This window comes from Nicotiana tabacum, chromosome 19 (assembly GCF_000715075.1).
Source record: "Nicotiana tabacum cultivar K326 chromosome 19, ASM71507v2, whole genome shotgun sequence".
Classification (NCBI taxonomy): domain Eukaryota; kingdom Viridiplantae; phylum Streptophyta; class Magnoliopsida; order Solanales; family Solanaceae; genus Nicotiana; species Nicotiana tabacum.
The window spans coordinates 125,882,319-125,895,764 of NC_134098.1; the positions used below are offsets into that span (position 1 = coordinate 125,882,319).

At 37.1% G+C, this 13,446-nt stretch overlaps 1 protein-coding gene across 2 annotated transcripts; it reads right to left on the minus strand.

Annotated features, from left to right (window-relative positions):
- Positions 1 to 5,625: 5,625 nt before the first annotated feature.
- LOC107778566 (shaggy-related protein kinase NtK-1-like) lies at positions 5,626 to 13,446 on the minus strand. Of its 2 annotated transcripts, none has more exons than XM_075238579.1 (13): positions 13,254 to 13,446; positions 12,401 to 12,562; positions 12,183 to 12,275; positions 11,885 to 11,944; positions 11,488 to 11,760; positions 11,072 to 11,146; positions 9,329 to 9,385; positions 9,094 to 9,234; positions 8,936 to 8,986; positions 7,196 to 7,291; positions 7,025 to 7,108; positions 6,074 to 6,176; positions 5,626 to 5,987 (listed from the first exon to the last, which is right to left on the minus strand). In XM_075238579.1, the coding sequence occupies exons 2-13, from the start codon at positions 12,512 to 12,514 to the stop codon at positions 5,905 to 5,907; spliced, it is 1,230 nt and encodes a 409-aa protein (XP_075094680.1). In that variant the 5' UTR covers positions 12,515 to 12,562; positions 13,254 to 13,446; the 3' UTR covers positions 5,626 to 5,904. The 2 variants fall into 2 exon arrangements, with proteins under 2 accessions (XP_075094680.1, XP_075094681.1); XM_075238580.1 differs by having other exon boundaries at positions 13,258 to 13,421.

Consider the following 13,446-nt stretch of genomic DNA (forward strand, 5'->3'; position numbering starts at 1 on the left):
TTGGAGAAAACTTTCACCACTTTTCATGCCTCGAATATGCTCCTGCAGCAGCAATATCGAGAGATGGGATTTAAAAAGTATTCTGAACTTATCTCACATCTTCTTATAGCCGAGCAACATAATGGACTATTAATGAAAAACCATGAAAGCCGACCTACTGGTTCTTGTCCATTCCCTGAAGTGAATCAGACGAACTTCCACCAAGCTAAGCATGGAAGAGGACGTGGCCCCAGTCGTGGTCATGGCCGTGGTTGGAGAGGAAACTCTAATCGTGGTAATAACAATGCACCAAAGAACCCTCCTCACCACCAGCAGTGAAAAAGAAAGGAACAAAAGCACGAAGCGGTGCAAAAAGCAAAGCCAGAAAATGCATGTTATAGATGTGGAGGAAAAGGGCACTGGTCACGTACATGTCGTACGCCAAAGCACCTGGTTGAGCTGTATTAAGCCTCCTTGAAAAAGACAGAGTAAAATGTTGAAGCAAATTTTATTTCTGAAGATAATTTAGACTTCATGCATTTGGACATTTGGATGTAACTGATTATTTTGCACTCCCAGAAGGAGAAACAAGTCATGTGATCGGTAGTAAATCTGTAGAAATGTAAATATTTTAATTTTTGTTATTTGTAGTAGATAGTATGGTTATGTAATTGTTGTACATAAATAAAAGTTATGCTTTGATAATAATGTTTACTATCATATTTATTTTGTTTATGTCATTTTGAAGAATATGGATAATCCTCAAATTATGTTTGGATCAAAGACCAATCATGAAGATATTTGTGTAATTGATAGTGGAACAACTCATGCCATATTCAAAGGTCAGAAATACTTTTCTTATTTGCATAAGGAAAAAGCAAATGTTTCTACAATTTCTGGTAATATAAGTTTGATTGAAGGGTCCGGAAGAGCTATTGTATTTCTGTCTAAGGGAACAAAATTTATTATAGACAATGCATTATTCTCCTCCAAGTCCCGAAGAAACTTGTTGAGTTTTATAGATATCCGCCGAAATGGGTATCATGTTGAGACAATAGATGAAATGAACGTGGAATATCTTTGTATTACAAAGAATATTTCTGGCCAGAAATGCATTATAGAAAAGTTACCAACTTTATCTTCTGGCTTATACTATTCAAAGATTAGTACAGTTGAAGCACACTCTATCATAAACCAGAAGTTTACTGATTCAAATACTTTTGTGCTTTGGCATGGCCGTTTGGGCCATCGTGGATCAATAATGATAAGACAAATTACTGAAAATCCGAGTGGGCATCCATTAAAGAACCTGAAGATTCTTACAAATGATGAATTTTCTTGTGATGCTTGTTATCAAGGCAAAATGATCACTAGACCATCACCAATGAAGGTTGGCATTGAGTCCCCTACCTTTTTAGAACATATACATGGGGATATATGTGAATCTATTCACCCACCAAGTGGGCTGTTTAGATATTTTATGGTCCTAATAGATGCATCTTCAAGATAGTCTCATGTTTGCCTACTATCATCTCGCAACCTGGGCTGTTTAGATATTTTATGGTCCTAATAGATGCATCTTCAAGATAGTCTCATGTTTGCCTACTATCATCTCGCAACCTGGCGTTTGCAAAGTTATTAGCCCAAATAATTCGATTCAAGGCACAATTCCCAAATTATCCTATAAAGGCTATTCGCCTTGATAATGCTGGAGAATTCTCATCTCAAGCTTTTGATAATTACTATCTATCAGTTGGAATAAAAGTTGAACATCTTGTAGCTTATGTTCATACTCAAAATGGCCTTGCAGAGTCATTTATTAAACGGCTGCAATTGATAGCAAGACCACTACTTATGAAAATAAAATTGGCAACTACTGTTTGGGGCCATACTATCTTGCATGCAGCATCACTTATCCGTCTCATACCAACACATTATAATAAATATTCTCCGTCACAATTAGTTTTTGGTCATGAACTAAATATTGCCCATCTACGAATTTTTGGATATGCTGTATATGTGCCAGTAACACCACCACATCGCAGTAAGATGGGCCCCAAAGAAGGTTAGGAATATATATTGGGTTTGAATCACCCTCTATTATTCGCTATCTTGAACCATTGACGGGAGATTTATTTACTGCTCGATTTGCAGATTGTCGATTTGATGAAATAAATTTTCCACAATTAGGGGGAGAGAAAAAGGAAATCAAAAGAGAAATTGTGTGGAAAGTTTCATCATTATCTCACTTTGATCCACGTACCCCTATATGTAATCAGGAGGTCCAGAAGATCATCCATTTACAGAATATAGCAAATGCCAAACGCATTTACTGATTTGAAAAGGATAACTAAGTCGCATATCCCTGCAGAGAATGTGCCTATCCGAATTGATGTCCAAGCAGGACAATCTACTAGCATGACAGCTAGTGAACCTAAAGCACGCCTGAAGCATGGTAGACCTTTGGGTTCTAAGGATCGAAATCCTAGAAAAAGAAAATCGACAAATGATCAAAATGATATTATGAAGGGATCTCCTGAAGAGACCCAAGATCTGATTAGAGATTCCTGAAGAAATCAATGAACCCGAGACTCAAGTGAGTGAGAAACTTTTAATAAGTTCTACTAGTAATGGGATTAATTTAAATCGATCTGAAATAGTGGTGGATAATATTTTTTCATATAATGTTGCACTTAACATTATGCAAGATAGTGAGAATCTTGAACCCCGATCTGTCGAAGAATGTCGACAAAGATCTGATTGGCCAAAATGGCAAGAGTCAATTCAATCGGAATTGAAGTCACTTGCTAAAAGAGAGGTCTTTGGACCAGTAGTCCAAACACCTGCTGGTATAAAGCCAGTTGGTTATAAATGGGTTTTTGTGCGAAAAAGGAATGATAAAAATGAAGTTGAAAGATAGAAGGCTCGCCTTGTTGCACAAGGATTCTCACAACGACCTGGAGTCGATTATGAAAAAAACATATTCACCCGTTATGGATGCCATAATATTTCGATATCTCATCAGTTTAGCCTTACGTGAAAGGCTTGAAATACATCTAATGGATGTGCTTACAGCTTATCTGTACGGGTCACTTAATAATAAAATTTACATGAAAATCCCTGAAGGATTTAAAATTCTTGAAGCATATTCAAAATCTCGGGAAATGTACTCAATCAGATTACAAAGATCTTTGTACGGTTTAAAGCAATCTGGGCGCATATGGTATAATCGCCTCAGTGAATATTTGTTGAAAGAGGGTTACATAAATGATGTTATTTGTCCATGCATTTTTATAAAGAAAATGACTTCAGAATTTGTTATACTTGCTGTTTATGTTGATGACATAAATCTTGTTGGAACTTCAGAAGAACTCCAAAAGGCAATTGAATATCTTAAGAAAGAACTTGAGATGAAAGATCTTGGAAAGACAAAACTGTCTTGGTCTGCAAATTGAATATTTAGCAGACGGGATCTTTATCCATCAATCTGCCTATACAGAAAGGGTTTTAAAATGCTTTTACATGGACAAAGCGCACCCATTGAGTACACCAATGGTTGTTCGATCACTTGAAGTGAATAAAGATTTGTTCCGACCTCCAGAAGAGGATGAGGAACTCCTTGGTCCCGAAGTACCATATCTCAGTGCAATTGGTGCACTAATGTATCTTGCTAATGCTACAAGGCCTGACATAGCATTTTCTGTTAATTTACTAGCAAGATATAGTTCTTCTCCTACACGGAGACATTGGAACGGGATTAAGCATATATTGTGATATTTAAAGGGAACTCTTGATATGGGTTTATTTTATGCTAACAAAGATAGTGCAGATCTTGTTGGTTATGCAGATGCAGGTTATTTATCTGATCCACATAAAGCTAGATCTCAAACCGAGTACGTGTTTACATGTGGAGGTACTATCATATCATGGCGCTCCACAAAGCAATCTATTGTTGCAACTTCTTCAAATCATGCTGAAAAAATAGCTATTCATGAAGCAAGTAGGGAATGCTTATGGTTGAGATCAATAATTCATTTTATTCGAGAAAAATGTGGTTTGGAATGTGAGAAAATATCCACAATTTTATGCGAAGACAATGATGCATGCATAGCCCAATTGAAAGGAGGATTTATAAAAGGAGATAGAACGAAGCACATTTCACCAAAATTATTCTACACACACGATCTTCAGAAAAATGGTGATATTGATGTGCAACAAATCCGTTCAAGTGACAATCCGGCAGATTTATTCACCAAATCTTTACCAACTTCAACTTTTGAGAAGATGGTATATAAGATTGGAATGCGAAGACTCAAATATTTGAAACAAGATTTTCATCAGGGGGAGTAAAATACGCGATGTACTCTTTTTTCCTTACTAAGGTTTTTTCCCACAGGGTTTTTCTTATAAGGTTTTTAATGAGGCAGCTAGCAATGCATATTACTAAATATGTGTACTCTTTTTCCTTCACTAGGATTTTTTCCCACAGGATTTTTTCCTAGTAAGGTTTTAACGAGGCACAATACCTTTTAATGAACATCCAAGGGGGAGTGTTATGAAAATAATTATATTGTGGATGTCCATTTATTACTCCGCTCTAGATAATCTTCCTGAAAAAGATTATCCATTTAGTACTCTGTTGAAGTTTATCTACAAGCAGCTCAATGAAATGATTTGCAGCAACTTCTTATTAAACAGGCAGGTTACAAGCAGCTCATGCAAACAACTTACAAGCAGCTAAAGAAAAGCCTCGTAGCTGCTTCCTGAAAAGCCTCCCAGATACTTCCTTTCTTCTATAAACAGAGGAGTTTTCAGTTCATTATGTACATAAGTTTGAAGTTTGAATAATATATCAGTTTCTCTCTATACTTGTCTTTACTTTACAGTTTTTATTTTATAACATTGTAGTATTTATTACTTATTAATTATTATTATTCAGTTAGGTGATTTCGATGGTACAATATTGGCATAACAAAAGCACGAATCATCTTTGACTCGATCAGTTTGTAAATACCATTCTTAATATGCTGTTAAGATGACAAAAAGGACACAATCATTTCGAATAGCATAGTCTCATGACGTCGATGCCCAGCTGAATCTGAAGAACATAGCACTAACCACCATTTTACAATATACTAACACCAGTTGTCACCAATCTTTGGGTCCGTTTGAGTGGCTCAACGCTTTTCTGAAATCTTACAAAGACTTGGAGAAATCACTTGACCCATTGAGAACAAAAAAGTACTCCGTACATCCGCCATTTCACAGCAGTTAGTCGATGATAGAGTTAAACTCCTGCTAATTAATAGTGCACAGTTGTTTTTACAACATCAAATTAAATGACATACAAAGATATGGAACTGACTATAGTGACACTTATTTTGTGGCATGTAAACATGCTATGACTGACTAAAATACACAGTATAAAAGTGTTACACTGCCAATGTATAAAAGCTAAATTCTATTTCATCGGACAACCATGTCAGCAGGCTGTACTGAATAATGTCTCGCTGGGGACAACAAAATCAAATGTCGGTCAATCGTTAAAATACCAAGTATCTCAGGAGTGACATATGCCAATATCACAAGCGAGAGAAACGGCCATATCAACCGTCACCCTACCATCACTTTGAAATCCCATAATAATAATGTTCACTCAAGACTGTTAATTCTTAACCACATAATGTTACAAGCGTAGGACATACAGGAACAGGGTAAAAGGAACACAATTTGAAGATCGGGTATTTGTTAAAGATCAATTCCCTACATCTGCTTTTACAAAACAAGATAATAACAACAACAATAATAATAATACAAAGGGACAACAGATACATGGGGGATAAGGGAAAGAAAAAACAAATTGATACAGAGAAGAAACACGGCTTCAAAGGGTACACTTAAATTATTCTATCATTAGGCAGGAACTCATAACCCAAGGGAGGGGCACTGTTTTCTGGCGTGCTCTGGAACCAACTTCACTAATGTCTCTGCATGCACATTCTTCAACTCTGGTGACAAGAAAAAACAGTTTCAATAATTCAATTTCAACTATCGAAATGAAGTCAATCTGATAGAAGTCTAATCAGCAACATACCGTGAGCCTTAAAGTTAAACAAGGGAGGAAGGAAACGTCCATTAGGCAGGCGTGTATTGGGATCACGAAGCTCATCAAAAAAGGGGTGAGTCAAGGCATCCAACTGCATTCAAAATTTATACACCTATCACAACTTAGAACGAGACATGAATTCTTGTAAAATTGCAAAATAAACTACAACATGATCACCCAAAGAAACAAAGATATATATGCTTTGTACAATGAACAAACTCCAGAACCAAGCCATGCATATCATTTTAACAGTGTGACTAAATTGAAAGATCTAACAGAACAAAAACTCAGTATAGCCATCCTTGAACCATGAAAACCATAGCTTCAGCAATGTATAAAGTTTCATTGAGAGAACTAAGCAAGGCCAGTTATTCTGTACATACCATTTAAACAAACAAGTATCCAAATGAGTGGAAGAAACATTGCTCGTGATGCCTAAAAGTACACAGCTTCAAAACCCAAAACACCTACATCTTATACTTCTACTCTGTTGGCGAGATATCTGATATTAAGTAATAAACCAAGCCACAACGCACATCAACAAAATACTCCCGTCCCAACAATGGAAGGATCCGTGATCACATCCTTCCAAATAATGCATGCACTGCATCTACTCATCAGATGGTGGTATTTTGAACCTGAAGTCTCAAAAAAAGTTCTGCTTTGACTAACCATAACATTGCTCTTCAAGAATTCCCTTTTTATTTTTTTGTTGTGATTGGTACTCTTCAAGAAATTATATGAAGGCATAAAGACGAGAAGGGAGAATGCCATGGTTGTCAGCGAAAAAATTGTTCATGTTTAATCATTTACAAGATGTCTAGAATATCACACTATGCTCAACACTGAACATAGATAGAGCAAGATGACCCATGTATAATCAGTGAGTACACAGAGGCATAAGAGATTGGCTCAAATAAACAATTGTGGTATACTTACAGCAGCACAGCGTAAGTTAGGAGAGTACTGCAGCAGTCTTGAGACCAGATCAACAGCTTCTGGAGGCATGCGCTTATGAAATATCTGAAAATCAAACATTATAACTGACTTGTTGCTTTATATATACAGTCCGATGAAGGAGTTGGTTATGATAAGTTGTATTTCACGTACCTTGTGCCATGGATGAGCTTTAATTTGAGGAAATTTAAACTCATTGTAGTTGGGATTCATACATTTAATTTCTTCTCTTGTAGGAGTGCCCAAAACCTGCAAAATATAATGGGAGATATATATAGTTTGGGCAGAGGAAATATCAACATCAGGCCAAAAATGAGAACAAATGAAATAACACGGCCATACAAAAGGTTGTGTATCTTCTTAGCCATATTTATAAAAGACAGCAATTGAAATGTCAATAATACAGAAAGCTGCCTTATCACTAAAAAAGATACTTCTATTTCACTTTCTTTTTAGTTACAGCAATTCCATATCTGAAACTGTTACATCAAGCAGAATAACAGATTACATGTATGCCATAGTTCTAATTCCTCAACATCCAGAAAAAGCTCCTTCCTTGAATTACAATCTAGAATCTATGTCTGTTAGACAAACTGAACTTAGCACAGAATAAGAACCTCTATTTCCAGAACACGCACCCTAGTAGAGGCCAAAATCATTGGCAGGTAAAGACTATTCAGGTCAAAATCTCATATTTCTAGAACCAGATGCATTACAAACTATTCAGGTCAGAGTCTCCAATTTCAGAACCAGACTCCAACTTTTTGGTGGGTGGCCTCATCTACACTATAATTGGTCCAAAAAGCCCATCCCACCATCCTCAGGGCTACTCGATTCACAAATCATAAGAATAATAACCTTAAGCTTGGTTGAATGGCAGTTCGAAAGAGGTGGATCTTCACCTTAATATCAAACCGTGGAAAGAACAGCTAGGAAGCAGTGTTCAAACTGAAAAACAGGTTAATCTGTATGTATATTGACTTTAGTCCCTTACCTTTTCTGTTAATTTCTTTTTTTAATTCCCTTATTACATCTTAAGGAATTCCCCTCAAATGATTAAATTGATAGGGATGTACTGAACCAGCCCCCAGAAAAAGCTACTATCTCCCTGATAAAATGCATTCGCAAAAAAACAGTTGTGGAAGGCAGTAATTTGGCACTAAAAATCACACAAAGGTTTCCGCACAACATTGCAAGACAAGTAATTGACAATGCCAAAACAGAAAGGCAGGAAGAAGGCCTATAAGAAGCACGATTGGATGCAATAAATGAGAAGAAAACCCAAAAAGAAAGAGAAAATAAATGAACACATCAGGCCCCCATGGTTTTGGTCTAGTGGTAAGAACAAAGCACGTGATGTGCGGGTTAGGCGCACATCACGGGTTTGAACATTGCTGCAAACAATAGCCTAATATTTAAGTAGAAAAGAATAGAGGGCCAGGCCCATTATCTATGGCGTTTTTAACCATTCCCCACTGGCCCTCGGGGATTTCTCGAATATCAAGAATGCTAATAACTGGAGAATGATTCCTGCAGCAATTTTTTGGTGCGTTTGGAATGAAAGGAATGGTAGGTGCTTTGGTGGGATTTCAACTCCAGTTCACTCTTTGAAAGCTAGGTGCTTAGTTAATTTGTTCAGCTGGTACTCTCTTACCCCTGTAAATAGTGTTAACTTTTTGGATTTCGTTAGCTCCTTGGACCTAGTTTAGAAACTCATGTACTGGATCTAACACTATTTTGTAACTCTTTTAATTAGCATCCTTTAGTGATATCATTTACTTCATCAAAGAAATAATGACAATGACTGAACATCAGCACAAAAAAAAACAGAAAGCTCATGGAAAGAAAGTGAAAGGGACTGCAGACTAGGAAATCAAATAAAAAGGAGATTACCTTAATGATCTCAACAAGCTGGTCAACTCCACTTTCACCGGGAAACAGAGGCTGAAATGGGAGAAAGAAAAGAGTGAGATGAGAGAATTGTCCATGTAAAACAATGAATACAGAACATGGTCATAATAGGCTAATAATAGGAGAAAGTAACAACCTACCTGACCAAGAAGTAGCTCAGCTAGGACACAGCCAGCAGACCAGATGTCAATAGCAGTAGTGTACTCTGTTGCACCAAATATGAGCTCAGGTGCTCTGTAATACCTAGAGCAGATGTAAGAAATATTTGGTTCTCCTTTAACCTGCCAAAAAAGTAGAGTGAAATATACAATCAGAAAAACACCATATAGACTCAATGTTAGGATGGACGAGAGACAAGCAAAAATGGAAACACACCAGAACTTTAGCACTCCCAAAATCGCATAACTTGACCTGGTGGGTATGTGGGTTCACCTGCCAAAAAGAGTACAGGCCATGGCTGCTTAGTATCCAGAGAGAAGCGTGAGATGGGAAGGGGCAGCACAAATAATTCTTAATAGCATTTGATACATGTTCAATGGTCATAAGAAACGATAGGTCAAGGAAAACAAACCTTTTTGAGAGAAAGGTAATTAGGTCAAGCAAAATAAATAAAACCTTTCCTTTCAAATTCTGAAGAAAATTTGCATCATTCTGTGACAATTAAAAGTGCAGGGATATAGGTTCTCCTATTATATTTTCGAGTCGCATCAAGTATTTCGTCTTTCGTTGCTTCTTTTTAGTCTTCTTTAGATTGCAATCCCCTCAGGAGCCCATAAGTAGGATAAGCAATAGCTAGCAAGCTGATTCAAATTATTTTAATCATACGCAAGCAAAGCAGAATAAATTGCCTGTCTAGATAAGCCCATAACAGGTGCACCAAAAACTTTTCTTTTGGACAAGTCACAAGTGCGCCAACTATGTTACTATCAGTCCGATCTCACATATTACTACTATCTTTGTAAGAGAATTCATAAGAAATTGAAATAATCCTCCTTCTCTCTTAGAAGTAATAATCAACCAAATTGCATTACTCTTCTCCATAAACCAAATCATCAACAAACTTTCACGTATCAAAGATACAGCTTTTTTCCCCAGTATATTTGGAGTAGATATTCACAATAATTTCTTTTTGATAACTATGATATCCAGTCCAGCTTGCTCGCACCTTAACTAATTCCATAAGTTGCACGGACTCTTCGTTTTTGGTGCCGCACCCGTCTCGACACGGGAGCGGGTGCGGGAGCGGGATACGTCCCAGATTTGGTCAACTTCGGATACTTTAAGTCCATCGACAAATTTGGGGGGAAATTGAGATTTTGATTTCTCAAAATTAAAAATAAAGCAGATTTAAGACATGGGAAATGGCATACCTTCAATATTGTAGTACTTTTGTCTCATATTTGCTGCTTTGTGTTTCAGAAAAACCAAGAATTCAAGGAGTCGTGTTCTGAGTTCGGACTTCCGGTAGACAGTAGCAGCGATATAGATGGAGAGTTGGTGGAAGGCCTTGAATGGCTTTCTTTTTCTCTTCGTAGCTCTATTTTTTTTTAATTTTGAATTTCTTTAGCTGAATCCCCACACCCGTATCCATACTTGGATCCGCACCCCCGAATCTTAAAATTTAGATTTTGCCGAATCCGACACTCGGATCCGTGCCCGTATCGGATGCCCGCACCCGAGTTCGAGCAACTTAGCTAATTCCATGAGATACCTGCTACCTCCCACCAGCAACAGGTACCAGATAACTCTATCCACAAGGCTTGGATAGATGGAAAGAAATCACCTAGTGTTTTTTGTCTCCACGGGGAATTGAACCTGAGACCTCATGGCTCTAGCCCACTTCATCGACCACTACGACATACCCTTGTATTAGATATTCACAATAATAATATATATTATATTCACAATAATAAATATTATAATTGCAGCAAAAGGGTTACGAACTAGGGTAGGGGTAGGTTGCGTACATCCTACCCTCCTCAGACCCCACTTATGGGATTACAATGGGTGGTAGTTGTTGTTGTTGTTGTTGCAGCCAAAGGGTTACGGGCAACAACAATTTTTAACCAAAAGCTAAAGGGAAATAAGCAAAAAAGAGAATGGGATAGATGGGTATACCAAAAGATTCTGAGGTTTGATGTCCCTGTGACACACTCCAATAGTGCGGTGTATGTAAGACAGCGCCCTGAAAATCTGCCACACGGAAACAGCATCTCGTAATTCAGCTATATTACAAAATACAACCCCCTCAAGAAAATCAAGAGCTATCAAGTACATAAACAACAAGGTAACTGTGTAAAAATAGTTGCTCATTAAAATTACCGCGGTTGGATGAACTTTTTTAAGTTTAGCCCATCCCTCAAAACAAGCAAAAGACTAGAAAAATATTGGAGCAATTTACCAATACTGTCTTCCCGAACATGCCCTTTTTTATAAAACAAAAGGAAAAACAATCTCTTGTACAACGGAATTTGCTGAGATCTCATATTTGGCGTTCCTCACAAGGAGACAACTCACAAAAAAGAGTACACTACCTGATATGTATAAAGCTTCACAAGTATCAATGGCATCCTTTGGTTCAGCTTATTGTAGTGTTTGATAACACGGTGAACAGTTTCAGGGACATACTCAAGTACCAAGTTAAGATATAGTTCATCCTTGTCAGTTGTCGAAAAGAAGCAGTGTTTAAGAGAGACAACATTAGGGTGGTCAAGAAGACGCATGGTCTGCAACTCCCTGTTCTTATATCTCTTGTCTTGAAGAACCTTCTTTATGGCAACAGTTTCACCAGTCTCTAAGCATTTTGCCTGAGTAACCAAATCAGAGAATCACATAATTCTGCACATTATAGCTCTCGCATGGGTGTAGGAAGCGTATTTTGATAGGCATACATGAATGATGACCCGTGTAATGAAGAAAATAAAGTAATACCTGAAACACCACTCCAAATGATCCTTGTCCAACAACACGTTCAGCCATGTAACTAATAGTCTGCAATCATTTCCACCACAGAAAAGAACATGAATAAGAAAAGCAACTACTCCATAAAGACCATTTGAAATTATGCAATTTACAATTTGACCTGTAATAAGAGCATGTGTCTACCCCTAATCAATTCAATTGTCTTAATCATCAATTCAAGAAGATGAAAGCCGGAACCACCAAACTTCTCCACAACCAACAGAACCAAACAGGAACAAACATCAAAGTGAGAGACATGGCATATTACCTGTTTTGGCTGGCCATTTCTACCACCAATAGTTGTCACGATTATGTGGCCCGTCTCAGTCCCGTTACCATCGACAATTGCTGCTTCCATTTCCTACAAATAAACAATTAAATCTGGTGAATAAAGTTGGAAAAGGAGAACACAATCGCCACAAAAATAAAAGATCTAATAAAGAAAAAAACAAAAAACAAAAAGTCTATGCTCTTTAATATGCAGACCTTATCATCCCTGATTCTCATGTCATTCATCTCCTCAGGCAACCTATCTACCCCAGCATTATGGCCACTGGATTCTCTCAAACCCGACGTGGGTGCTAAACCCACAGAAGCCATTTCCAAGAAAAGCTTGCTCACTATTTATTACCTCAAAAGGTCATTCACCTGAGCAACATGGTATCAAAAACAAGAACATTAAACACATATCCTACAAAGGTTCGCTTTATTATAAATCATATCAAAGTAAATAATATTTGGGGCAAAACCTCCAATCAAACAGTTCAAATATACACGACTTCAGCTCAATATCAATGTCACAGCACAATAACAAATACTAAAGCAGAAATAGCTCCGATTGAAAATCACAGCTGGATTCCAACAAATATTTCTAAAAAAACGAAAACCAAAATTCCTAAACATCCACCTAGGAAAAATTAACATAGATTTGAAAACTAACGAGGTCAAACTCTACCTTTTCCGTACAAGAGAAAAAATCGGGGAAGAAAACTAGCAACGGCGCGAATATTTTTCAGGTATGACAGAAATGGAAAATACAGATATCAGAGAAGGAAAAAAATTAAACAAGATAACACAATACCAAATCCAAAAGACCGTTTCAAAATAGGTAAAAATCAATAAACAAAATTACGCAACAGCCGGTTTTAATAATTAAAAACCCGACAATAACGAATTATCAAAATTTACAAAAAGATCTAAGCAGATCCATAAACAACCCGATCCATAGGAATTTAAACCGAAAGATGGAAAACGGATCTACAGCGAAGAATAACGGAGCTAAACTAATTTCCCAAAACAAGAAAAATGAGAGAAATATGAACAAGATAAAGGTGGTTACCGACGGAATCAAAATGTAGAGGAGATGGAGAAAGACACCGATCACCGGCGGCTCTCCGACAAAAATTGTGGCGGAGATGATACCATCACCATGAGATGAGAGAGAGAAAAAATACAGAGAGAAAGAAGAACCTGATATTGATTGAGAGAGAGAAAGAAAGAGAGAGGTGTATTTATTTTTGCTCTATCTCATT